A 25,334-nucleotide genomic window follows, 5' to 3' on the forward strand; every position below is an offset into this window, starting at 1 on the left:
GGGGAACTTCACACACCAGGGCCTGTCAGGGGAGGGGGGGGCGCTAGGGGAGGAATAGAATTAGGAGAAATATCTAATGTAGATGATGGGTTGATGGGTGCAGCAAACCACCATTGCACATGTATACCATTGTCACAAACCTGCACGATCTGCACATGTATCCCAGAACTTAAAGTATAATTTAAAAAAAATAAAAATAAGTACAAAATCTGCCATTCCTTTGGGCCCCGCTGCCCCAAACACCAAGACCTAATTTCAAGAAGCAATGCTAAGTGTACAGAGTTCAACGCACATAAAACCAACCTAAAGTCAAAATTTGTAACAATTTAGAATTCTGTGTAATTAAAATTCTTAAATTTTAATATTTCTTTTCTTGCTTTCTTGGCTGTGTTCCTGTTAGATTTATTTATGTATTTAATTTCTTTAAAAAATAAAACAAGCAAATCCATCCTGCAAGGCAACTTTGATTTATCTTCATTTGCACAACAAACCAGAGCACTTACATAGTTTTTTCCAAACATGGAATACAATGTTTACCCATTGGACCCCTCCAGCCAACAGGGAAAACAGTATTTATTCAATTGCTTGAAAAGTACTGAATAATTTTAAGCACTCTATATGTATTTATAAAATAACTAAAATTGTGCTGCTTAATTGGAGTTCTTCTGGGCTTTAGCATAAATATTCTATCACTTATTATACACACACAAAGTAAATAATAAAATTACATCAGTATTAGAACTCAAAGAAAAAATCCTCTCTCCTCTGTTTTGAAATTACTTTTAAAAACCTCAGATTTAACTATGGATGGATGACTACACACACACACACACACACACACACACACACACACACACACATGCCAGAATTATATGTTAGGAACCTTTCCATGAATTGAAATGTTTATAGAAATGCACTTCCAAGGAATATTTTCAATATATTTGTAATGATTTTTGCACATATTCACCAATTGACGTTACTTTTTTTATTCTATAAAAAGTTTAAAAATATTTGTTCTATTATTCTTTGTCTGACATTACCCATTTACAGGAAATTGGCCTGATAAATTAACAGAATGAGGATTTTTGGATTGGACCTGGTTTTAAATCCAAACCCAGGCTCAGGGAGAGGCCAGCATAATGAATCAATGTATTAAGTCTCTTAGCCAAGGACTTAGTCTTTTCTTGGACTAAACAGGGCTTATCTGTGTGAGATTCATTACTGATGCTGGGAAATCGCTAATTTTCACGATTCTAGTTACTGCCTCAGTAAAATGGAAATGCCTTAGTAAAATCATATTGGTAAATAAATTATGATTAACTTTCTTAAAGGAGCTGTCAAAATTAAGTGAGATAATAATGTGTGTAAGGAGGCAGGTGCCAGCTTATTCTGTTTTGAGTTTTGGATTTCCCTTGCTCTTCCTCACTGCCTTGAAAACACTCACACTGGGTTTGGTAAAGGGAGTGTTCACAACAAAGCCCCTAGTTGTGCTGTGAAGCACTGTGCTCATGCTGCCTCTAAGGGCTTCCCTTTCCAGGGGCTGCTTTCCCTGCACCCTAGAAAGAGTCAGAAAATCAGGATTCTCAGATTCATAGACACCCATGCTGCCCAACAGCCAGATTCTAAGCTGTCCGTTAAGAGTTCCCCTTGGTAAAATCATATTGATAAATAAATTATGATTAACTTTATTCCAAGCCAAAACCAAAAACAAACAAACAAAAAAGGACCTATGATGCTAATTCTGACTTTCTCATGCTTTTTTTAAACTGACAAACTGATGTATTGGCCTCTTCTCAGGACAGATGAAATGTACACACTAAGATGCTTTGTCTAAATTGCCCTAGTATTTATTTTGCACCTCAGCAGTATTTTTTCATTCCCACTTCTGATTCTCTATCAGATTTCTCTCCAACCATGAGGAAGTGGGTTTCTATATCAAGCAGAGAAATCTATGTTGCTGGGATCCCAGAAGACCACCCTTCTTAATTTTTCCCAGTAACTCATGGATTCTCTCTGAATTTGTTTGTTACAGAATGGTTTTCCTTATGGAAAAGAACTCACTCCCAGATGCACTAATCCTCTGTGTACAAAACATTTTACAAGCATGGAACTGTTATTAGGCTCAATCTGGATGATACAGAAATAAAATAAGCCTTACTACAGGAACGATTTATAAGGTTCAAAGCTACAACAGGCTAGAGGAATATTAAACTGCTTTGTCACACTGTTTTAGATTTTTGGAACCCCAGAGTTTTGAGAAAGTATTCTCATGGAGATAGTGAGGAAAAGTTGCCTACAGTCCTTAAAGAGACTGATTCCTGGTAACCCAGGCTCAGGGAGAGGCCAGCACAATGAATCAATTTATTAAGTCCCTTAGCCGAGGACTTAGTCTTTTCTTGGACTAAATAGGGCTTATCTGTGTGAGATTCATTACTGACTCAAGTGGAAGATTTTACCACAAATATAATCAACTATCTTATTAATTAGTTGCAAGAAGTAGAAAAAACTTACATGTATGGAGGTGAAAGTACCAATATGAAATGTGCAGATGAATAATTTTTTAAAAATTAGCCTATAATTATGCAAATATCTGAGATTACATTGTCTTTCTTTTTTTAATAAAAAATGGATCAATATGGAGACATTTGTGCAAATGCTAGATGACAACATAAAATTAATGGCCACTTTTAGATTTACCTGCTCCTTGTGTCATCTTTAATGAGAATGAATCTGCTACCACAAAATGGTCTGTGAGCAAACCAACTTGAAAATGGGGTGAGAAAGTGCCTCTTTATTTATTCTTCCCGATATTTCCCTTCAAATTAAAACTATACCAGCTTTGTCAAGCTTAATTCTAATGTAGGTTTCACAATCTTCTAGAAAAGCTCTATTAAAGCTCAAAGCTTAAGAGCCCAATAGGTCTGTCATTGAGTCTTAAAAAACAAACAAAAAAAATTAAGTTCTAACAGCCCCCAAATTGTTTTAATATGCACCTTCTCTTTCCCATCTCTTTTTGTAAATGATAGAAGAAAAATCTGGGGAAAGGGAAATCATTATTTTAATTTCCCAGAATTGTGATCTCTACAAACTGATTAGACAATATTGTTGTATTTTATATAATTTGTGCCCAAAAAGTGGCATCTTCATTTGTTCAGGTTAAAGCGTACAAAAGATACTTTGTATATGTCCAAACAGTTCAATTCCTTAAAAGATCACAGAGCATAGCCTAAGCAAGAACAGGTCCCACTTACAGACTACAACCTGCGCTTGAGGAGCTCAAAGGCAGGAGGTTAAAAAAGAACCAGAAATGCAGTGTCTGAATGTCTGCAGAAGACACTGATCCTGAGTTGTAAGTCATTTAATATTTGTTTTAGAAATCATGGTGTCTGCTTATGCACAGGTGGTGGGTTTCCAAACAACTGAAAGCCCCTTCACTGAGCCTATGTAATTCTAAGACATTGTCACTTGTTTAAAGTGATAGCTCTTATGCTATTACTGAGCTTTTTTATGAGAACATATTCTAGAGGGGTGAGAGGAAGGGAAAATACTACTGAGGTTTGGGAGGAGGGCACTGAGAGAGAAAAATATGGTGAATAGGAAACCCAGGTACTCCAAGAACAAAATCAACCTAAGGCTGAAATCTCCAGGCTAAGTAAATGCCAATTTAATGAGCAGGACAGCAATGTGCAGGGACTAATATTTGGGTATCCAGAATTTATTTAGGCAATATAGGGTGGAGTTTAAGAGTATCAGTTCTATAGACACTGGCTCTACCCTGAATACCTGTGTAGTTTTCTTTATCTGTTTGGCCTTAGTATTCTTATCTGTAAAATGGAAATGATGTTATAATAGTAGTTACTTTACGAATTTTTGTTGAGAATAAGTTAATACATCTGCAGCATTTTGAACACTGCTTGGCACACACTCAATAAATTTTTACTAACATATTATTTTGTTTATTTCTAATTATGGTCCTTGATAGTGGGAGGGTTTACTACATTTTTTATTGTGCCTAAATGTAAAGAATCTTGCCTACGATTATATTAGGTTGGTGCAAATGTAATTGAAGTTTTGGCACTGTTGAAATTTGCCATTTGATATTGGAATACATTCTTAAATAAATGTGGTTATGTCATACATCATTTTATGCTTTTTTGCCAATGACTTATTACTTTATGCTTTTTTGCTAATGGCTTATTACTTTATGCTTTTGTGCTAATGGCTTATTACTTGCTGTTTATTTTATGCTTATTTTAGACTATGGAAATGATGTTAGACAAAAAGCAAATTCAAAAGATTTTTCTTATTTGAGTTTGAAGTGGGTCCTAAAGCAGCAGAGACAACTTGAAACATCAACAACACATTTGGCCCAGGAACTGCTAATGAAGGTACAGTGCAGTGGTGTTTCAAGAAGTTTTGCAAAGGAGAGGAGAACCTCGAAGATGGAGAACATAGTGGCTGGCCATCGGAAGTTGACAACGACCAGTTGACAGCAATCATCTAAGCTGATCCTCTTACAACTACACAAGAACTTGCCAAAAAACTCAACAGTCATTTGTCATTTGAAGCAGATTGGAAAGGTGAAAAAGATCAATAAGTGGGTACCTCATGAGCTGAGAGAAAAAAAAATCATCATTTTGAAGTGTTGTCTTCTCTTATTCTGTGCAACAACAACGAAGCATTTCTCGAATTGGTTCGTGACATGAAATGAAAAGTGGATTTTTATCCAGCAATCAGTGATGACCAGCTCAGTGGCTGGACTAAGAGAAAGCTCCAAAGCACTTTCCAAAGCAAACTTGCACCAAAAAAAGTCATGGTCACTTGTTGGTGGTCTGCTGCCAGTCTGATCCACTGCAGCTTTCTGAATCCTGGCATAACCACTATATCTGAGAAGTACACTTAGCAAATCGATGAGATGCACTGAAAACTGCAATGCCTGCAGCTGGCATTGGTCAACAAAAAAGGCCCGATTCTTCCCCATGCAATGCCTGCCCACGCATCGCACAACCAATGTTTCAAAAGTTGAATGAATTGGGCTAAGAAGTTTTGCCACGTTTGTCGTTTTCACCTGACCTCTTGTCAACTGACTACCACTTCTTTAAGCATCTCGACAACTTTTTGCAGAAAAAACGCTTCCACAACCAGCAGGATGCAGAAAATGCTTTCCCAAGAGTCTGTCAAATCCCTAAGCATGGATTTTTATGCTACAGGAATAAACAACCTTATTTCTCATTGGCAAAAATGTGTTGATTGTAATGGTTCCTATCTTGATAAATAAAGATGTGTTTGAGCCTAGTTATAATGATTTAAAATTCAAAGTCAAAACTGCAATTACTCTTGCACCAACCTATCATATACCTATAAATGGTGAAACCAGGATTTAAACCCAGGCACTCTTCATATTAATAAGTCATACAAATACTTAAAATATTTGAAATATATTTTGTACTTTCATCTTATGTCCTAGATAAGTGGTTCTCCAAGAATGATCCCCAGACTAGCTGCATGAGCATCAGGTGAGAACTTAAAAAATGCATTTTCTGGCCCCATTCCAAATCTATCACTAAAAATGGATATTACAAGGGCATCTCTTACTTTTGCTTTCCTTAGAGGATATGACAACTTAGGCAAGATCTTCACAGAATATCCTATAGGAAAGGCAAAAACACTAGGACATACGTTTAGTCAAGATTGTGGGGAATTTTACCTTGAAGATTTTGAACAAAACAAAGATGATATTCTAGGATAGTAAAATTTCAGACTTGCCCAGGCACAGGGATCATTATATTAGCAATTTTCTGGGTGATGTGAGGCAGCTCTCCTCACCGATCTAGGCCCAGTTCTCTCATCAGTAGAATGAATAAACTTTCACACTCCTCACAACTTTATATTCTACTCAACAAACTCTAATTCTCTCCCGACTACACTTTTAGAAATATGATAAAATACAATTAAAATATCAAAATAAAGTGCCTGTTGGATTGAGTTATTAAAAAAATGAAACCAGATTTTTAAATTGGATCAAAGAAGGAAAAGCTTGTAAGGGCTTTAGAAATTTTATTTCTAAAAGATTGAAAATAAAGGTATATAGTTAGAATATAGACAAAAGTTTATACAATATTGAATTAATAATCTAAATAAGTTGCCTTTGTGGAAAGGAACAATGAAAATATTACTAAACTACCCTCACTTTAGTTTACTGTAGTAGGGAGCTGCCATTAGAAAACAAACTATGAACTGGAGTCCAGGTAAGGTGTAATACTCAGGCTAGAGATTCAGAAACCTGAGTTTTAGTCTAAGCTCTGTTTTTTACTGGGTATGAGCTTATTTTGGTCTCTTTGAGACTTAGTTGCTTCAGCTATAAAATGTGCAGAGAAATTAAATGACATCACATCTTAGATTTTTCTAAATCTAAAATCATTTAATCCTTGTTGATTTATCAGACCACAGAGGTGATGATGCATCATTATGTAGATCCCATCCAGTGACAGGTGAGGCAGAAACCACAAACTGATAAAAATGTAAAGCAATTAAACAGAAGTTTCAGAAAAGTTTGGTTGAAGTATGGCCCATAGGCAGAAGTCAAGGGGTGATCTCAACATAAAATTGACTTCCTAGTCAAGGCCATTCTGATATCAAATGAAAGTATAAAGTTTCAATAACAAAGTCATACATTTTTTAAGGGAAAATCACTTAAATTCATAATATGTATATATAAATAGGTAGCACATTTATTTAACAATATGTTGGATATATATACAAGCATTACTGTTTTAGAGAATAAGGGAAAAGCACATGTGGACTTGGGGCTCACTCCCTAGTAATGGAGATAAAGAATAAGGAAGCTTTACACAGCACTAAAATCTGGCAGGATTTTTAGAATGGAAATTATGGAATAAGGAGGGATCATCAAAGCAGCCCTATGACTTGCCAAGGGCCCACCCATCATCTTGATCCTTTGTATACAGATGCTACAAGGCCCCCACAGAGGGACAGCAGTTTTGGATTTTGGTTACAAATCACCTCCCAGTAATGAGGGCTTCCTGGCAAAGATTTACCCTTCTGGTTAAAAGGGGCCAAACCATATGATCAGTACTTTTAAAATTGAACAACATCTTCAAGTTCTTGAACAGTTGGAAAGTCAGGTGGGAATCAAATTATCACCAAAAATCTTCAAAGTCTGTGAACTTTACAATTATTTGTATTGAAAATATAATGTAAAGCTCAGTGGTGAATACTATTATTGCCCCCATTCAACTCAAGGAAGGGAAATCAGACATTTATAAGAGTTTTGAGAGATATCAGATTCTATTTTCCACTATGGCAGGCATACTTGATGTGTTGTCACATCTTAGATCACTCTGGAAATGCATCCATTCAAAGGGAGGGGAGTCTCTTGAGATAATCTTTATTAAGAGGGGCTGTGGAGCATCTGAGGAGATGAAACAGTACCTGTGACTGGGACAAGGGAGGATGAGAGAATAAAGAAGGAGAAGATGGAGAGTGAGATGAGTCTGGAAGAGCGTCAGGGCAGGCAGGGCTTGGAAGACAATGGTAAGAACTAGGTAGGCTTTCTCCTAGGAGTGATGGGAAGATATGGAAAGGTTTAATGCAAGAGGGATGACGTGAGCATATCTGTCTTACCAAGTGGATAAAGAAAATATTTTCTGAGGGTGAACAGGATCTACTGTGTAGCTTAAATTCCAAAAAGCCCCTGCCATCTCTCTGATTTGTCAGTGAAGCAAGTAACATAAATCAGGGTCCACCATTATCATTGTCCTCATCAGCTTCATAGTTTGGGAACAAAAGAAAACCTAGTTTCTACAAGTAAACCCCAATGGTCACACAGCTACTTACTAATGCTCCTCTGGGTATAAATACCAGTTTTAATAGCAGTAACAGAGAATATGCTCAGAAGAAAGTAACACAAATTAACTCTGGCAGTTATTTGGCTCATTTTTCAGAATCTGTCTTAAAAACAACAGTATTTTTTAGTAGCCAAAGATGACAGAAAATGCTGGCAACTGGCAAAATCACCGTTTGACTTATAGCAATTATGCCATGCTTAGTAGCACTGCCCTTTGAATACCTTTTTTTTTTTTTCTATGATCTGGATAGAAACATCTGTGTTTACATCAGGGAATCTGAAATACAGGCACAAAAGAGAAATGACTACATAGGATTAAAGAGACAGAATCAAAGTTTGATGTGGCATCTAATAGCAAAGAGGGGGCCAAACCACATGACTGGGAGTTACAAAATGGGTAAATACAATGGAATAAAAATAAAACCCAACTTTGACAATAAAGAAAAACTCTTGCCTGTTAGCAGTGCATTTATATGCCTGGTGTGTCCCCTTTTCTCCTCCTCCAAACTTACGTGTTTATTCAGAAAAATGAGAAGAAACAGTGGCACCATAAGATAAGAAATTATAGACAGCCACTCATTTTTTAGCCTGTGGCAGCTCCTGAAATTCCTCAGTTGGGAAGGCATTGGGATGTACAACAGAGACCCCTACCGAAAAGAACTCTGATAATTTGCATGATCCTTTGCTAGAGTTTTCATTTTTTTAATAGCATCGCCATTGCTTTACCCCTTTAACTCATTTACAAAGTATAAAGTATAAGATATCTATAACAGAAAAATGTAGATGCAAGTTTTATTTAGCAAACACATAGAGAAAAACATCCCCCTCTTCACGGACTGCTTTAAAGCACTTAAAGTCAATATTTTTATAATATTAAGTAAGCCTTCCTATATATGCAGTGGTGTTTCTGTTTTTGTTTTTTGAGACAGGGTCTCTCTCTGTTGCCCAGACTGGAGGGCAGTGGCGGGATTTCAGCTCACTGCAGCCTCAACCTACCAGGCCCAAGTGATCCTCCCCCCTCAGCCTCCTGAGTAGCTGGTACCACAGGCACATGCCACTGCACCTGGTAATTTTTCTATTTTTCTATTTTTTCCAGAGACAGGGTTGCACCATGTTGACCAAGCTGGTTTCAAACTCCTGAGCTCAAACAATCCGCCCACTTTGGCATCTCAAAGTGCTGAGATTACAGGCCTGAGCCACTATACCCAGCCGAAGTCATAAAGAAAAAAGTGATAAAGTCATAAAGAAAAAAGTGATAAGTCACTTTTTTGAAGTCATAAAGAAAAAAGTGCTTGACTATAAAAAAAACTTTAAAGTTTTATATGATGTAAAAGAAAGATAGGCAATTTTTTAAAAAGCAACAACAAACAGGGAGATAAAAGTAATTCTGAAGTTACAGGAAAACAATTAATTTTGTCTTCTGAGTTTTTGATAGTATCTATCATTGAGGCTATTATGCCATCTCTTAATAGCCTTGAAAAATAAATGGTACCAAGTATAGCTAACCTGAGGATGTGAAGAAGGAATTAATATTATTCACTCTTCTGGCTTTTGGAGCTCAGAAAAACACACCCTGAAGGGAAGGCCTCAGAAGTCCTTTCTTTCTGACCTTCTCCTGCCTCCTATCTCTGGCTTCTCGTTCTCCCCTGAGGCAAGCCATAGAAACTAGAATTCCTTTTCCCCAAAGCAAGTCATAGAGACAGACTCCTTTTCCCCCCAAAAGCCATCCATAAAGCCTAAAATTATTATTTTAACCTTCCCCTGCTTTTCTGTTTGACAGCTGTCATGCAGAAATAAAGATTCTCATTCCAAAGGAGTCCTACCTCATACCTGGAAGGAAGAAATGCTACAACAGAGAGGCCAAGAAGAATCTCAACAGACAAGCCTTGCTAGTTTTCCTCACTTAGGCCACTATCATTAGAGCACTCTCTTTTCATTCAAGCACAATTCTATCACTGCCCATTCTCATTAAACCTAAGCATAAAAATGCAGTTTTCCCCTGTATCGTCAGGACTTCATTCAGAAATGCTCCTGTGTCATCTTAATCTTTAATTAAATAAATCCGTAATGCTTTTCTCTTGTTAACCCGTCTTTTTATATAAGTGTGTCATCCATGACCCTTACAATGGAGGGGAAAGGGATGGTACCCTTTCCACCCCTACATGGCTTCATGGATGTGTGACTTGTACCGAAGAATAGGACCTGCACTTACAAGGTTCCTACATTTGATTTAATGCTGTGCTGTCAAGGTCTTTAATTTGTTATCAATTTTTGAAAGAGGTCCTGCATTTTCATTCTTCAATGAGTGCTGAAAATTATGTATTGGCTCTGTACTCACTGTTCTATAAAGTGCCTATCTACAAAGCAGTAAGTTTTGTGCCAAAGAAGAATACAAAGATATTTAAGAAATAACCCTAGTTCTAAACAGCTTATAGTCTAGAAGTAGAAATAAGCTTAAGGCCAAATTATAATAAAACAAAGCAGACAATAAAACACATGGCAGAGATGAAGCTCCAGAGGAGGAAAGACGTGACTTCTCAGTGTAATGAGGTAAGTATACATGGAAAGGCAGCTTTTAGTTGGGTCCAAAAAGCAGAGAAGAATTTGAACATTGACAGTGATGGAGGAGAGGGGCAGGCAGAGAGGGAGTGTGCTGTGAAAAAGCACAGGGAAGGCATGGGTACATGGAATTGTTTGGTTTGCAGGAAGAGAGAAGAATCCAGGCTGAAAAACCTCGCTGTTTTTGGCTATAGGAGGGCCTTGAATGTCCAACTAATGAGCTGTAAATAATGCAACAGGAACTGTGCACCATTGAAAAAGTTATAGAGAGAGAACCAGTTGGTCACAGTTGTAATTTAGGAAGATTAAAGCTGGCCTCAGGCAATGATGGTCATCCTGTCACCTCTCTGGACTCCCGGCCCAGTCCTATGTTCACAAACAATGTGAACTTGATGTTTTATGGAGTAGCCAGATGGAAAGTGACATCCAAGTCAGCAACCACCTCTTTTTTTATTCAGCCAGTTAAACTCTGCCAGCTCTATTCTGACCAACAAAAAATGTTCACTTACTTTGCAGAGCCAATTTTATTGTTTAAGATTTGAATTTGAACACACACACACATACACACGTGCGTATGCACAGATTGAGACATCTCCATCTCCTGAAATAGTGCCACCAGAAAGAGTTCTTGTTAGAGTCATTTGAGAGAGCATTGGCACTAAGTCCATTTTCTTGGAAAAACAAACTTATGGAAGCTAAAATCAACATCGTAAGTGTCCAACGCTTAGGTATGTGAGATGAATAATGGACTGTATTCTATAGGTTACCATTTCACTGATTACCAGTTGTAATCTTTATCAGAGCTGCACCAGAAGAAATCAATAGCTCTTAAACTGTAAGTTAAGGCTTAAAATGAATATTCATTCTCTCTGTCTCTATCTTTCATCATACACACACATACACACAACATACGTATAGACACATATATATTAACACATACATATATATATCTCACCCAATATAGAAGACACCTGAATAATTTAATTCCCTTGAAAACCATATTAAACTTCAAATAGGAATTTACATTTCTACCTCTTCTAAGTGTTTCTTCATCCAATCACATTGAGAAAAAAAATCAACACCCTGCTGACAATAATTTTTCAATATATTATTACTGGATATCACATTAGAATTGTATTACCCCTTTAGCATGAATATAAAAGGTCTTACATGGAAATAAAAATGTATAAAAGATGAAGCAGTAAGAAAATCAATTAACCACAAGAAATATCCAAGTAAGGAATATCAAAAATTGCATCTTAAGAAAATTCAGTAGATACCTATTAAGATGTATCACTAAAGCAAAATGTGAATTTGACTTTTTAGCTTCATTTTAACAATTTATTCACCAAAAATAAAAAGCAAAACAAAAAAAGTTAAACATTCTACCTATCAAAAATGAAATCTTAATTAGCAGTACACTGATTATATGCTCATATAACTTGTGTATTACTATTTCATAATGGCTCTGTTTTCAAAAGAAAAGTAATTTTAAAAATAAGTGCTTTTTAAAAAGTCATGAGAATTGTCAATATTCTTTTCAATTATAAGATAATATATTTTCTTTAAAATAAAATAAACTTGCAGACAAAGAAATTCATTTCAGTGAGTATCAATGTATTCCTAAGAAATAAAAAGCTGGTTTTTATTCTAATTTCCATCCTATATTGAGTTATTATGATAATATATAATATAAACAAAAGAAAAGCTTTTGATATTTCAGAACTATAGCATAAAATGAATTTTATTTGGGAAATTAAGCTCAGGATTAAAGGATAATAAGCTATTTCTTGGAACTTTTTCATCTTAGTCATCTGACCTTTCATATGGAAACTCACACAAGAGATGACTCGGCCTTACAGTGTGAGTCTGTTTAGAAGATGTGTCATAAATATATTAACCAATAAATAGTTGAAGATGTGTTCAATATCCTTTTTTGTTCAAGCACATTTTTATTTGTTTCTCTGAGTTGCTCACTTCTATGAGAGAATGGCTTAATACATGTCATGAAACTCTGAGGTTCTGATTTAACCATACGTCATGGGAACTGGCACCAGAAATATAAAGAAGCTTGTTTGAAGTCTTACATCTCTACAGATTTATCACCAGAAACATAAAGAAGCTTGTTCGAAGTCTTACATCTCTACAGATTTGTAGACTACTATGACTGAGAGAAAGGCAAAAAGCACCCTGAAATTCAGGGTGCTGCATTTCAGATAATAGGGCTAAAAGGAAAGTAAACACTCTCACAAGAGAAAAGAAAGCATCCTACCTTTTTAAAAATTCCATATACTCTGTATGCTTGATGAGTCCTGTCCTCATCATTATTGTTTGAAAACATTGTCGATCAATGGCCCAGAGTTTTACATTTACAAGAGCTGGAGAAAAATAAAAGAGAAACAAACAGGGAAAAATTAATTAGAGAATTTCAACTGTGAACAACATCCTGCAAAGGAGATGAGCTATTCATGAGAATCATGAAAATGACTGACTTTTTACAAACATTTAAAGCTAATATCACAGTGCCATCCTATTTCATTAAAAAAGTCCTATATGTTTACAGGCAAAATGTAGTTCATAATTTTCCATACTAGCATTATTATCTACTAGGAAGATTCCTGTTGCCCTTGCTCTATGACCCTTGGGGGTTGATTGTCTAAGCCCACATAGAAAGTATTTTGTAATTCAAGGCTATATATGAAGAAAATAGCATGAAGAAAAAAGAGGTTCACAAGTAATAATAAACCCTAGTAATTACCTAGCATGGTGTTAATGACTCATATGACAATATTTTAATTATAAAAAGTAGAAGTAAAATTTCAATTTTCAGGCTTAGGGGAGAATTTATATAATAGAAATAATAGTTACACAATGATTTCCACACAAAGCTCGTTTTACAAATTGACATCTGTGCCCAAAGTTGCCACGTGGTAGTTTCAGTAGACATGTTTGTTGAATTTTAATTTATTCTCTTATGCACCACTATCTTTGACAATGTATAATTAAATGTTGAAGCTGAATACCCCACAACTTCACCATTTGATCTATTAAGCACATGACTAAGAGAAGTTTAAAAGACAAATGTTACAGTGTGTAACACTTTTAAAATGAGCACATTAAAAATCTTGGTTATTATATTGGTGTGATGGCATATGAGACATTTATTATTCTCTTTACTTTTATATATGTTTTCAAATTTTCATGACATAAAATTTTTAAGCTAGCAAATGAACTAAAAAAAAACAATTCAAATATCATAGTCATGGGGAATGTAGTCTGAGGAAGAGCTTTGAATAGGGCCAGGATATAGTTAATTGAGCCAAACATAGAAAGACAGAAGAGCACAATTTTCTCTGCTTCACAGTTCTCAAGACTAAGCCCAGTGAATGTGATGGATCATGATTTGGGAGTGAAGGGGGAGAAAAAAAGTTATCAGAGGAATTAGGACATGTGTGTGCCTTGTGGGGAGGAGCTAGAAGTTACACACAAATGAACAGGGGAGAAGGAAGATAAGAGGAATGAATATTGTACTCCAGAGTAAACCCATCTTTGAATTGTGTCTATTTTTTTCTTGCAACATTTAAGCTGCAAAACTAGAATATGACTCCTCCTTTGGCCAACTCTATATCAAAGAAAAAACAAAACATGCTCACTGAAGTAGAAATAGAACAAAGCAGCCGGAACTTGTGTGTGCCTGGCTCCATTCTAAATGTTTTTTACAAATGACACTTCATCAAAAACAAAGGTAGTGCAGGTATCCTTCAGCCAGATTCTAATACATCTGCTGCCTCCAGACTCTTTTCTACAATACCCTTTTACTTGAGACAAACAGTAAGACTGGATGATATAGCCACAAAGAACTTGGGAAATCAGGAGAGGATTCCTAAGAGTTGGAACAGGAAGTGGGACCTTAAAAAGTGGTGGGAGTTGAGCTACAAAAGAGGTGGGCAAAGAGTAACTGGGTGGGGAAATTACATAAACAAGAGCACAGTTGGAAATGAGCTCAGGAGTCTACCAGGAAAAGAGACTGAAATGGCTGAGCTTTCCGTAGTGTTGCTGCACGGTTTGGGGGTATCGCACGCACATGCACACGTATTTATTGTGGCCAAGCTATCTGCAGCATTTTAAATCTGAGTTCGCACCTCAAGCCCAGGCATTGACCCTGGTCCCTTCCTGTCCTATGAATTGCTGCTTTTTTTCTATCTGTTTCTCTCCTTGGTGCTTAGCATGTGTTAATATTGTTATCTCTCTCCTAGGTCTGTATCATGTTTCCTTATGTAAATTTGTATATTCCTTCAGAGAAAAGTCCCTGTCTCATCTCTTATAATCTCTGCTCCTCCACTGGAAATTAGCATTTCATTTGGTAGGCATTAGGAAAATTTGTTAGTGAACTTTATGTACATGAAGTTCACCTGCAAAAAACCCACAAAATAATTTAAGCCTATGTAGCATCTGATGCCCATCAAAATATCTGAACTGAATGTATCAGATTTCATTATCTATGTGTTGAAAAATGACTTTAAAAAATAAATTGACAGAATTCAATAATTTCATTTTACTTTTTGGTTCCTGTTTACATGGGCTATTAAAATGTCTCTAGGTAAAACTGTAGTTCAGATATTTTGCATGATAATAAACATAGCTTGATGAGATTGCAAATTTGTCCATGACCTTGGGCATGATACCAAAACCTTTTTTATATTTAGCTTTGGCCAACATACATATTAGTCAGGTCAGCTTTTTGCAGATGGACAAGCATGACTAATAATCACCTTGACTTATTATCAAAAATATGGTTATATTAGAGTTGTGATTAACATCTTGCTTTTTAACTAGCCTGCTGGAGTGTAAATCTATTGCTTCCATAACTTACAGAGACCATTCAAAAATATATCTCTTCATTCACCTTTGATCTTAAGTGATGTGTTAATCTCCATAGGGAATAAGCATTTCACAAATAAAATTCCTGTGATTTTCATGATGATTACTGTTGAACATTTAAGTCTAAAGGGTATAAAGCTGAGACAGTGCTGGGAAGTGATTTTCCTTTTTGTTCAAGTATGTATCTAAAATTCTTTGCTGAAACGTATATCATTTTCTCAGGTTAAGGTCACATACATCCCACTCAGTGGAAAATAAACTCCCATTACTCTGAGACCTCTAAACGCACAAGTACATTGAGAACAACTTCAATGCATGAAACAGTTGGCCTTCATTTAGGGGACACCAAGATTACAGAGGAAGGAGCCATAAAATTGTGCTAGACTAAGAGACCACAAATCTGGATTTGGCTTAAGTTCTTCTACTGAGGAATTCATCTGTTGTTCAACTCAAATTCTGGAAGAATATTGGGAAGCATATGTAAGTATAATGCACTTATAGACTCAAATATTTATTCAGCTCATATTTATTTTATACCAACATGGCAAACACTGGTGCTAGATCTACAGGATAGAAAACAAATTCACAGTCCCTGCCCTCAAGAAACTTGTGATCTAGTACAGAGGTAGACAAACTATTATCCGTGCCAAATCTGGCCCATGGTCTGTTTTTGTACAGTCTACTGGCTAAGAATGGGTTTTGTATTTTTAAATCGTTGAAAAATTTAAAAAGAAGCATATTTCGTGACACATGAGAATTGTATGAAACAATTTTCTGTATCCATAAATAAATTTGTGTCCATAAAAGTCTTACTGGAACACGGCCATGCCCATTCATTTACATATTGTCTCTGGCTGAACTGAGTAATTGCAACAGAGACCATATGTACTGCAAAGCCTAAAATATTTCCTATCCAGCCCTTTACAGAAAATACTTGCTGATTCCTGGTCTAGTACAAGAGAAAAACAAATGAAGGGATAAATGCTACCATGGGGTAAGTTTCTGGGGCTGTGAATACACAAAAAAGGCAACACATACTTTCCACGGGGAGGAGCTGAGAAGAGATGATTAAAGAAGGCTTTGCAGAAAAGAAACATCTAAGCTAGGATGCTACACCCAGGGTTAGGGACTGAATATTTGTGTCCTCCCAAAATTCAAACATTGAAGCCCTATCCCCAATGTGATGCTATCAGAGGGTGGTTGCCTTCGGATGAGACCAGATTTAGATAACATCATGGGGGTAAAGCACACATGATGGGATTAGTGTCCTTAGAAAAAGAGGATCTCCCTCTCTGCATGCAAGCACCAAGAAAAGGCCATATGAGGACCTAACAAGGAATAGGGGCATCAGCAAGAAGCCAGCCTCTCTGGTACCCTTATCTTGGGCTTCTAGCCTCCAGAACCGTGAGAAATAAATGTTTGTCTTTTAAGCCATCCAGTCTATGGTACAGATGGTTCTTGATTTACGGTGGTCCCACTTAAAAAATTTCATCTTTGCAATGGTGTGAAAGTGATATGTATTCACTAGAAACTGTACTGCAGTAAAGTATTCAATATATCACACGAGATATTCAACACTTTATTATAAAATAGGCTTTGTGCTACATGATTTTTCCCAACTGTAGGCTGATGTAAGTGTTCTGTGCATGTTTAAGGTAGGCTAGCCAAAGCTATGATGTTTGGTAGGTTGAGTGTTTAAATGCATTTTCGAGTTACAATATTTTCAACTCATGCAGGTTTATTAGGATATAACCCCATTGCAAGTCCAGGAGCATCTGTATTTGTTACAATAGTCTGAACTGACTAAGAAATCTGGCATCTATGGAGCTCCAAAACATCTGTCAATGGAACTCAAGAGATTCTTGAACATGAGGGAGAAAAAACAGCACCCTTATTTTTACTATAACTGATATTTAGCATTTCTTCCTATGATTATAAAAATTTGAGCAACAAACCACAGTATGATTTGTTACCAATAGAAACAGTCGCTATTTTTATATCCTCCTATATTTGCTGCAGATATCTTAATATAATTTACATTCATCACTACTTCAAAATTATGGCAGTTACTAGAGCTGACTCTAGATCTTAGTTTTAATAAATTATATCACTATTCATCTTTAAATGTCATCACAGTATTTCAATATAAATGATTTTCTTTGTTATCCTATGTATTTTATTTCATGTCTTTAAAAAGATTACTCTTAGAGGAGTCCATATGCTTCTCCAAACTGACAAATAGGTCCATGACACCCACACACAAGATTAAGAGCCCCTGCTCTAAGCAAGTCCTGGAAGAAAAATTAGGTCAGAGAAAGAGGTAGTGGGAGTGGCAATGGCAGGGCTAGTACTTAGCTGGTCTGTGTCCCTAGGGTCATGCCACTTGCTAAAACATCAAAATACTTTTATACTATTTAGTAAACAGCCATTTCCCTGAGTTCCCTGACAGCCCTTCCCAGCCTTTCCCCCAGTATCTCCTAGGATCCCCACAGTTCAGTAACTAAAGTGTCAATACTGAGCTCAACAGTGTCCTCACAGACCTTGCTCCAGAATTAAGTATGCCACGGGGATTGCTAGATATTTTTGAGGTTATCCTACCACCACCACAACTACCACCACAAGTGTTTTCCAAAATGAGGAGTCTCGTTGCATATATAAAGAAGAAAATGTGTCCCTTGGAGGAAACTCCAAGTGGTCCAGGGATGCTGAGATGCTGGGAGGTAGTCAGAGGTGAGACAGAAGTGATAAGGAAAGCAACAATGGTTAGATGGCAAAGGTTCTTGTGTGCCTTGATGCGGAGTTATAACTTGATACTGAGGCCAATGAAGAGCGGGACACAGAAGGGTTTAAAGCAAATGATTCCCTTCAGAAAGATTTTGCTAGTAGTACCTAATGGTGCACTGGAGGAGGACAGGACTCAGGGAAGAAAGACCGATGTAGAAATAGAGACAGAGTCAGAAATAGAGATAGAGAGAGAGACCAAGACAGGGACAGAGATTAGTTAGCAGCTCTTGGAATTATTCAGGTGGGTGGACCTTGGTAATGGCAAAGAAGCTAGAGAGGTAGATGAATTTGAAAGATATTAAGGATCTTAAACAGATAGGAAAAGTCAGGTAGAGGGAATTTGACCCTAATATTCAACTTTCTAGCCTAGACATATGAGTGAAAATAAAATAGTAGAATAATGAATGCTGCATTCATATTATTCAAAAGTGCAGACAGCATTGTATTAGCAAAATTACCCCATTTTAAGGGGTGAGAACCATGCACATTATAAACTAACCTAAGTGATTTGCAATGAGCAAAATTAGCTTGTAATTCTCTTTTATTTTCTACATTATAAATATAAAACTATTATCTTCAAAGTATTTTCTAATGCTTTCAAAATTTTCCTTGCTATAATAAAAAAGCATAATTATCTTAAAAAATTCTGAAATCACATGGTCCTACAGATATTTATAGTCTAGAAATAAATGTACCAGTCTGTGAGTCCCAGGACAAACACCTGAACACTCAGATAGCTTTGGAATATTAGGAGGCCAAGATGAAGCTTCACAAATATTATGAAGTATCAGCCAAGTAAATTTTATGTTTTGGGAAAAATTTTTCCTTTTATCAAAGTTGGCCAAGAAGATAAATGTATATGACCAATAGGGATATAAAAATGATGTTCAACACCACTAACCTTAGGGTAATGCCACTCAAAATCACCATGAGATAGCACTTTACACCAATTAGGATGGCTATTATTTTATTAAAAAATATAAAATAGTAAGTGTTGGTGACGATGTGGATAAATTGGAACCCTTGTGCATTGCTGGTAGGAATATAAAATGGTGCAGCCACTGTGGAAAATGATACGGTGGTTCCTGAAAAAATTAAACATGGGATCAGTATATGATTCAGAAATTTTACTTCTGAGTATATACCCCAAATAACTGAAAGCAGGAACACAAACAGGTATTTGTGTGTTAATATTCACAGCAGCATTATTTACAATAGCTGAAGGTTAAAATAACCCAGAAGTCCTTCAAGGGATGAATGAGTAAACAAAATATGGTGTATACATACAATTAAATAGTATTCAGGCTTGTGAAAAGAATGAAATTCTCATATGTGCTATAACATAGATAAACATGGAAAACATTATGCTAAGTGAAATAAGCCACATACAAAAAGACAAATATTGTCTGATTCCACTGATACGAGGTCCTAGAATACTCAAATTCACAGAGATAAAAAGTAGAATAGTAGTTACTGGGGGCTGGGAAGGAGCGGGGAAATGAAGAGCTACCCTTTAATAAGTTCAGTGCTTCAGTTTAGGATGATGAAAAAGTTATGAAGATGAATAGTGATGATGGTTGCACAATGTGAATGTACTTAAAGGCACTGATTGATTGTACACTTCAGAATGGTTAGGATGATATATTTTAGATATATATAAAAAATAAAAGTTTATTACACATTTATTTTATTTGTATATTTATATATTAGATATTTATATATAACATAAAACAATATAATAAAATATTATATTTAATATTAAATACATATAAATTTATCTATATATTTGATATATATAATGTATGATATAATAAATTATAATCTGTATTATATTATACATATAGTATAAATATATTACATTATAAAATAAAATATAGGCCGGGCGCGGTGGCTCACGCCTGTAATCCCAGCACTTTGGGAGGCCGAGGTGGGCAGATCACGAGGTCAGGAGATCGAGACCACGGTGAAACCCCATCTCTACTAAAAATACAAAAAATTAGCCGGGCGCAGTGGCGGGCGCCTGTAGTCCCAGCTACTTGGGAGGCTGAGGCAGGAGAATGGCGTGAACCCGGGAGGCGGAGCTTGCAGTGAGCCGAGATTGCGCCACTGCACTCCAGCCTGGGCGACAGAGCGAGACTCCGTCTCAAAAAAAAAAATAATAATAATAATAATATATATTATAAATAATATAATAAAGATATATAATATATATTTTATTATATATTCTCTTACATATATAATAAAATTTATCATCTTAACCATTATATATATAAGTAAAAAATATATATTTTACTACAATAAACAAAAGTGATTAGATGTATTTACTTGGCTAGATAACTAAATAAATTGTGTTTCATGCTTTGTTTTACTTTTCAGAAGTCTCACATCAGTATTTAAAAAAAAAAAAAATACTCAGATACCTAGAGTTTTTAAGGCACAATTCAAATTCCATAAGCAGGCACTGGTGACATTCCCCATGTCTTCCCCAGCTTCAAGCCTGCCTGTACCCCTCCAGATTAAAGCTTGTTTTACTCCATGCCTTTGTTCATGATAGGTCCTCAACCTAAAATGACTTTCCACCCATTTGTCTTCTAAAACTCCCACATATGCTTGCAAGACTCCAAGCAAAGATAGTTGTATTAGTCAATCTTAGTCAAGATTCTCCAGAGAAACAGAACCAACAGGCTATATAGACACATAAGTGGGTATTTATGAAAGAAGTTGGCTATGCAGTTATGGAGGTCAAGAAGAGAGATCAAATTTGCCTTTCCTCTACTTTTTTGTCCTAACTAGGTCTTCAGCAGAAGGAATGATGCCTGCTCACACTGGTGAGAGTGGATCATTTTACTCAGTCTGCCGATTCAAATGCTGATCTTGTCTGAAACACTCTGATAGATACACCCAGAAATTATGTTTTATCAGCTATCTGGATATCCCTTAGCCCAGTCAAACTGACACAAAATTAACCAGCACAGTACCTTTTAAATATTTTTTCCCTTTCCAGACCCTTCTGTGCTAAACTTTTATCAAGCTTAGCCCTTGATATGTTTTAATCTGCACTGTCCAATATAATAGCTATTTCCCATACATGGCTATTGAGAACTTTGAATGAGGCTAATGTGAAATTAGATGGCACAAGTTACACACAAGATTTAGAAGATGGTATGAAAAAAGTATGTAAAATAACTTAGGAATAATTTTACATTTATTACATGTTAAAATAATAATATTTTTGGTATATTGGGTAAAATAAAAGTTTACTAGTAAAATTCATTATACTTGCTTCTCTTTACTTTTTAATGTTATCACCAGAAAATATAAAATTATATATATTGCTTATATAACATTTCTGTTGGTTAGTGCTGCTCTAGAATAACAACACTCATAACAGATAATCATTTCTTTACACATTTCTTTTGTTCCTTGGAATATAACAAAGTGAGAATTCATCAAATATACTCTGAATTGAATTTCGTGTGTCAAACATTTCAACTAAATAAAATATTCTTATAATTCTTTGGCAAATCACCACAGACCGTCATAATCTCTATTAGGAGAGAACTGGTTTTCAATTTTAGTTGTGTCTGAACATCTTTCCCCTGCAGTAGAACATTAGTTGAAATTTCTGAAAAGAATTCCTGAGTGAATTATTTTTCTTCAAGTTGGACCATGTTTTTCAGGGAACATTCTCAGATAGTAGGTAAGTCTCATTTCAAATGTTTGCTGATCCATACTTTTTCTAAATAGACCAGAAATTGAGGGCTTGGCACAGGAAGAAAGACACGGAAAAGTATGATTAGCTTATTCTCCTACTTCATGTTTACCATTAAAGAATATCAGCTCACATCATAAGGTACTTTAATATATGCTCAAGGAATCCCAGAAGCTGTATTCTACCCCCACTTTACTGATGCTTGACTCGTCTGTGATCACTCAGATACTTAGTGTGACAGAATAAGAAGATTGGGAGAGACCTTGAGGGGCTCCATCAAGCCCATAACTGCTTCCCAACATTATTAAGGCATATGTTAGCCTAAAGCTAAATTCTAACTGCCGGAATGTTCTGAGACAAATGCTTCATAATTAGAAAAGGCCATTTGCTGTTTACTATGCATCTGGAGCATGCCAATGTCTCCATTGCACAAATTGCCTCACAGTTAGTTTGGAGGATATATTTTAACCTTTCTTAACTGGAAAAGTTATCTTTTTAATGACATAGAGGATGGGTCATAAAATTGGACACTGCAGATAAGAATCATTATTATATACTTAATAGTAAGAAAAATTACCATCAATGTTGTCACCATATTCATACATTGGAAGGGAGTGGGCTGCCCTGTAATGAAGGAGATAGAAATAAAATAGCTGTTTCTCTAACTTCTGTTTGACTTCATACCTTGTAGAAAGTAACCTGTAAAGGCCAATGGTGACTTCCAATAATTGTTGGAAACCAATTCACCAACATAATGATTCTAAAATGTAAACTGACTTTCAAATGTTAAGGATACTAGAAGGACCAAGTGGATAATGATTTTAGTACAAATATGTTCATAATAATGATCATTATTTAGGGTATCTTTATTGAACATTTACTACACATAATGAAACTTTGTTATGTTTGCTTAACATATGTTAATCCTATGAAATAGTCCTACCTCCTCTCTATAAATATTCAAATTAAGTCTCAGAAAAGCTAAGTTACTGCCCAGGTCACATATATAATAATTAAAAGAGTTAGTTTCTGTCTGACTCCAAAGCCTACCTTGTTTTACTAATATGTGTTTTTTGTTTGTTTTACTTTCTATCTTTTTAATTTTTTAAATTGGCAGATAAAATTATACATATTTACCGTGTACCACATAATGTTTTAACATATGTATACATTGTAGAATGACTAAATCTAACTAATTAACAATTGCAATACCTCATATAGTCATCATTTTTGTGGTGAGAACACTTTACATCCATTCTCTTGGCATTTTTCAAGAATACGATGTATTAATAACTACTGTCACTATATATACAACATATTAATAACTACAGAAGAAAAATGATTTCTACTTTTATCCCATGGTGGTCAGAAATACTTGATATTATTTCAATAGTCTAAAATTTGTTAAAATTAATTTTGTGTCCTAACATGTAATCTACGCTAAAGAGAGTTCCACGTGTAGTTGAGAAGTACTCTACAGCTGTTGGATAGAACATTTGTACAATTAAGTTAGGTCCATTTGATCTAGGTTTTACTTTATATCTGGGTTTCTTTATTGATTTTCTGTCTGTATGATCTGTCCATTACTACACGTAGGGTGTTGAAGTCTTCTACTATTATCCCATTGCAGTTTATCTCTCTCTTCAGAGCTATTAACATTTGTTTATACATTTAAGTGTTCTGATGTTGGGTGCATATATATTTACAACTGTTATATCCTCTTGCTGGGTTGATCCCATTATCATTATACATGATCTTCTTTGTTTCTTTGTAAAGTTTTTGACTGAAAATGTATTTTATTGGCCAGGCACGGTGGCTCATGCCTGTAATCCTAGCACTTTGAGAGACTGAGCTGGGCCGATCAACTGAGGTCAGGGGTTTGAGACCAGCCTGGCCAATATGGTGAAATCCTGTCTCTACTAAAAATACAAAAAAACTAGCTGGATGTGTTTGCTTATGCCTGTAATCCCACCTGCTTGGGAGGCTGAGGCAGGAGAATTGCTTGAACCCAGGAGGCAGAGGTTGCAGTGAGCTGAGATCGTGCCACTGCACTCCAGCCTGGGCAACAGAGTAGGACTCTGTCTCAAAAAAAAAAAAAAAAATGTATTTTATCTAATATATTGTTTCCTTCAGCACTTTGAATGTATGATCCCACTCTCTCCTGACAGATTTCTGCTGAGAAGTCTGCTGCTAGGCATATTGGAATTCTTGTATATGTTATTTACTTCATTCTTTTTCTGCTTTCCTCTCTTTGTCTTTGATTTTTGTCAGTTTGATTATGTCTTACAGTAGTCTTATTTGGCTTGAATTTGATGGGAGACCTTTGACCATCCTGTACTTGGATACTTATATTTTTCTTTAGGTTTGAAAAGTTTTCTGCTATTATTTCTGTAAATATGTTATTTCCTGTTTATCTTTCTTTTCTTCTTCTTTAACTCCTATGACTTGTACATTCATTCTTTTGATGCTATCCCATAAATTTCACAAAAGTTTTTTGTTCTTTTTTCCATCATTTTTCTCCTTTGACTATATATTTTTTAATAACCTGTCTGAGCATACAGATTCTTCTGTTCTGCGCTGATGCTCTCCATTTCATTCATTGTATTTTTCAGCTCTAAGATTTATTTGATTAAAAAAATTCAATCTCTCCATTATATTTCTCATTCTGGTCATATTGTTTTTCTGTTTGTTAAATTGTTGTTCTGGCTTTTTTTTTTTTTTTGCAGTGTGCTGAGCTTCTTTAAAATAGAGATTTTGAATTATTTGTTGGGCAGTTCTTACATCTCCATTTGTTTGGAGATAGTCACTAGCACCTTTTTTTTTTTCACTTAATAATGCCATGATTCTCTGATTTTTGCTTATCCCTGTGGTTATACAGCAATGTCTGGACATTAGAAGAAATATTTACTTATTTTACTCTTTATAGACTGACTTTTTCTGGGAAAGCTCAGAACTACCCTCTGTCTTTAGGTGGTCTTCAGTAAAAAAGCTGAATAAGCATTTTAATTCATTCTACAAGCTCTAATTTTTAGTCACAGTAACTCCCAACAGTGTTGAAGAAGTAATCTTTAAAAGTCAAAGCTGTGTGAACCATCCAGAGTTCATCTGATGGCAGGCATTGAGGGCAACAGGGATAGATGGATGTGAGGGATCACATGTGCCAATAAAAAAATCAATTCTTGCCTTTTTCCATTTTGGCTGACACCCATAGGCACCAAAAAATAGGTGCTAATAAGTAACATGTTTTGAAGATGCAGAATAAGGCTATGGAAACAAGGAATGTTCCAAGTGTCCCAGTCTTTCTCCTTGCACTCCTTGTTAATAACAATACACTATATTCTTACATTTGTTAAACCACAATTAAAGTACTTGAAAATCTACGGAAACTCAGCACTATGAAAAGCTGGTAATGGAGGCTGTGAATTGACTGACGAAGTGGGGAAGAAGTGGAAAGAATAAATAAAACTTACATCATCTAAAACAACCCTGGCATGAGACAAAGGTCAGGTATATTAGGCAAAAGAACAGGGA

General features: G+C 35.6%; 1 protein-coding gene across 3 annotated transcripts in view; it reads right to left on the reverse strand.

Moving 5' to 3' along the window:
* PRKG1 (protein kinase cGMP-dependent 1) overlaps nucleotides 1-25,334 on the reverse strand; it is a 1,413,735-nt gene that overhangs the window by 473,186 nt on the left and 915,215 nt on the right. For all 3 annotated transcript variants that reach the window (XM_055354062.2, XM_019034965.4, XM_019034964.4), the window contains exon 4: nucleotides 12,699-12,804. In XM_055354062.2, coding sequence (XP_055210037.1) covers nucleotides 12,699-12,804 — 106 coding nt within the window. The remainder of the gene's footprint in view (nucleotides 1-12,698; nucleotides 12,805-25,334) is intronic.

The sequence above is a fragment of the Gorilla gorilla genome, chromosome 8 (assembly GCF_029281585.2).
Source record: "Gorilla gorilla gorilla isolate KB3781 chromosome 8, NHGRI_mGorGor1-v2.1_pri, whole genome shotgun sequence".
In the NCBI taxonomy this organism is placed as follows: domain Eukaryota; kingdom Metazoa; phylum Chordata; class Mammalia; order Primates; family Hominidae; genus Gorilla; species Gorilla gorilla.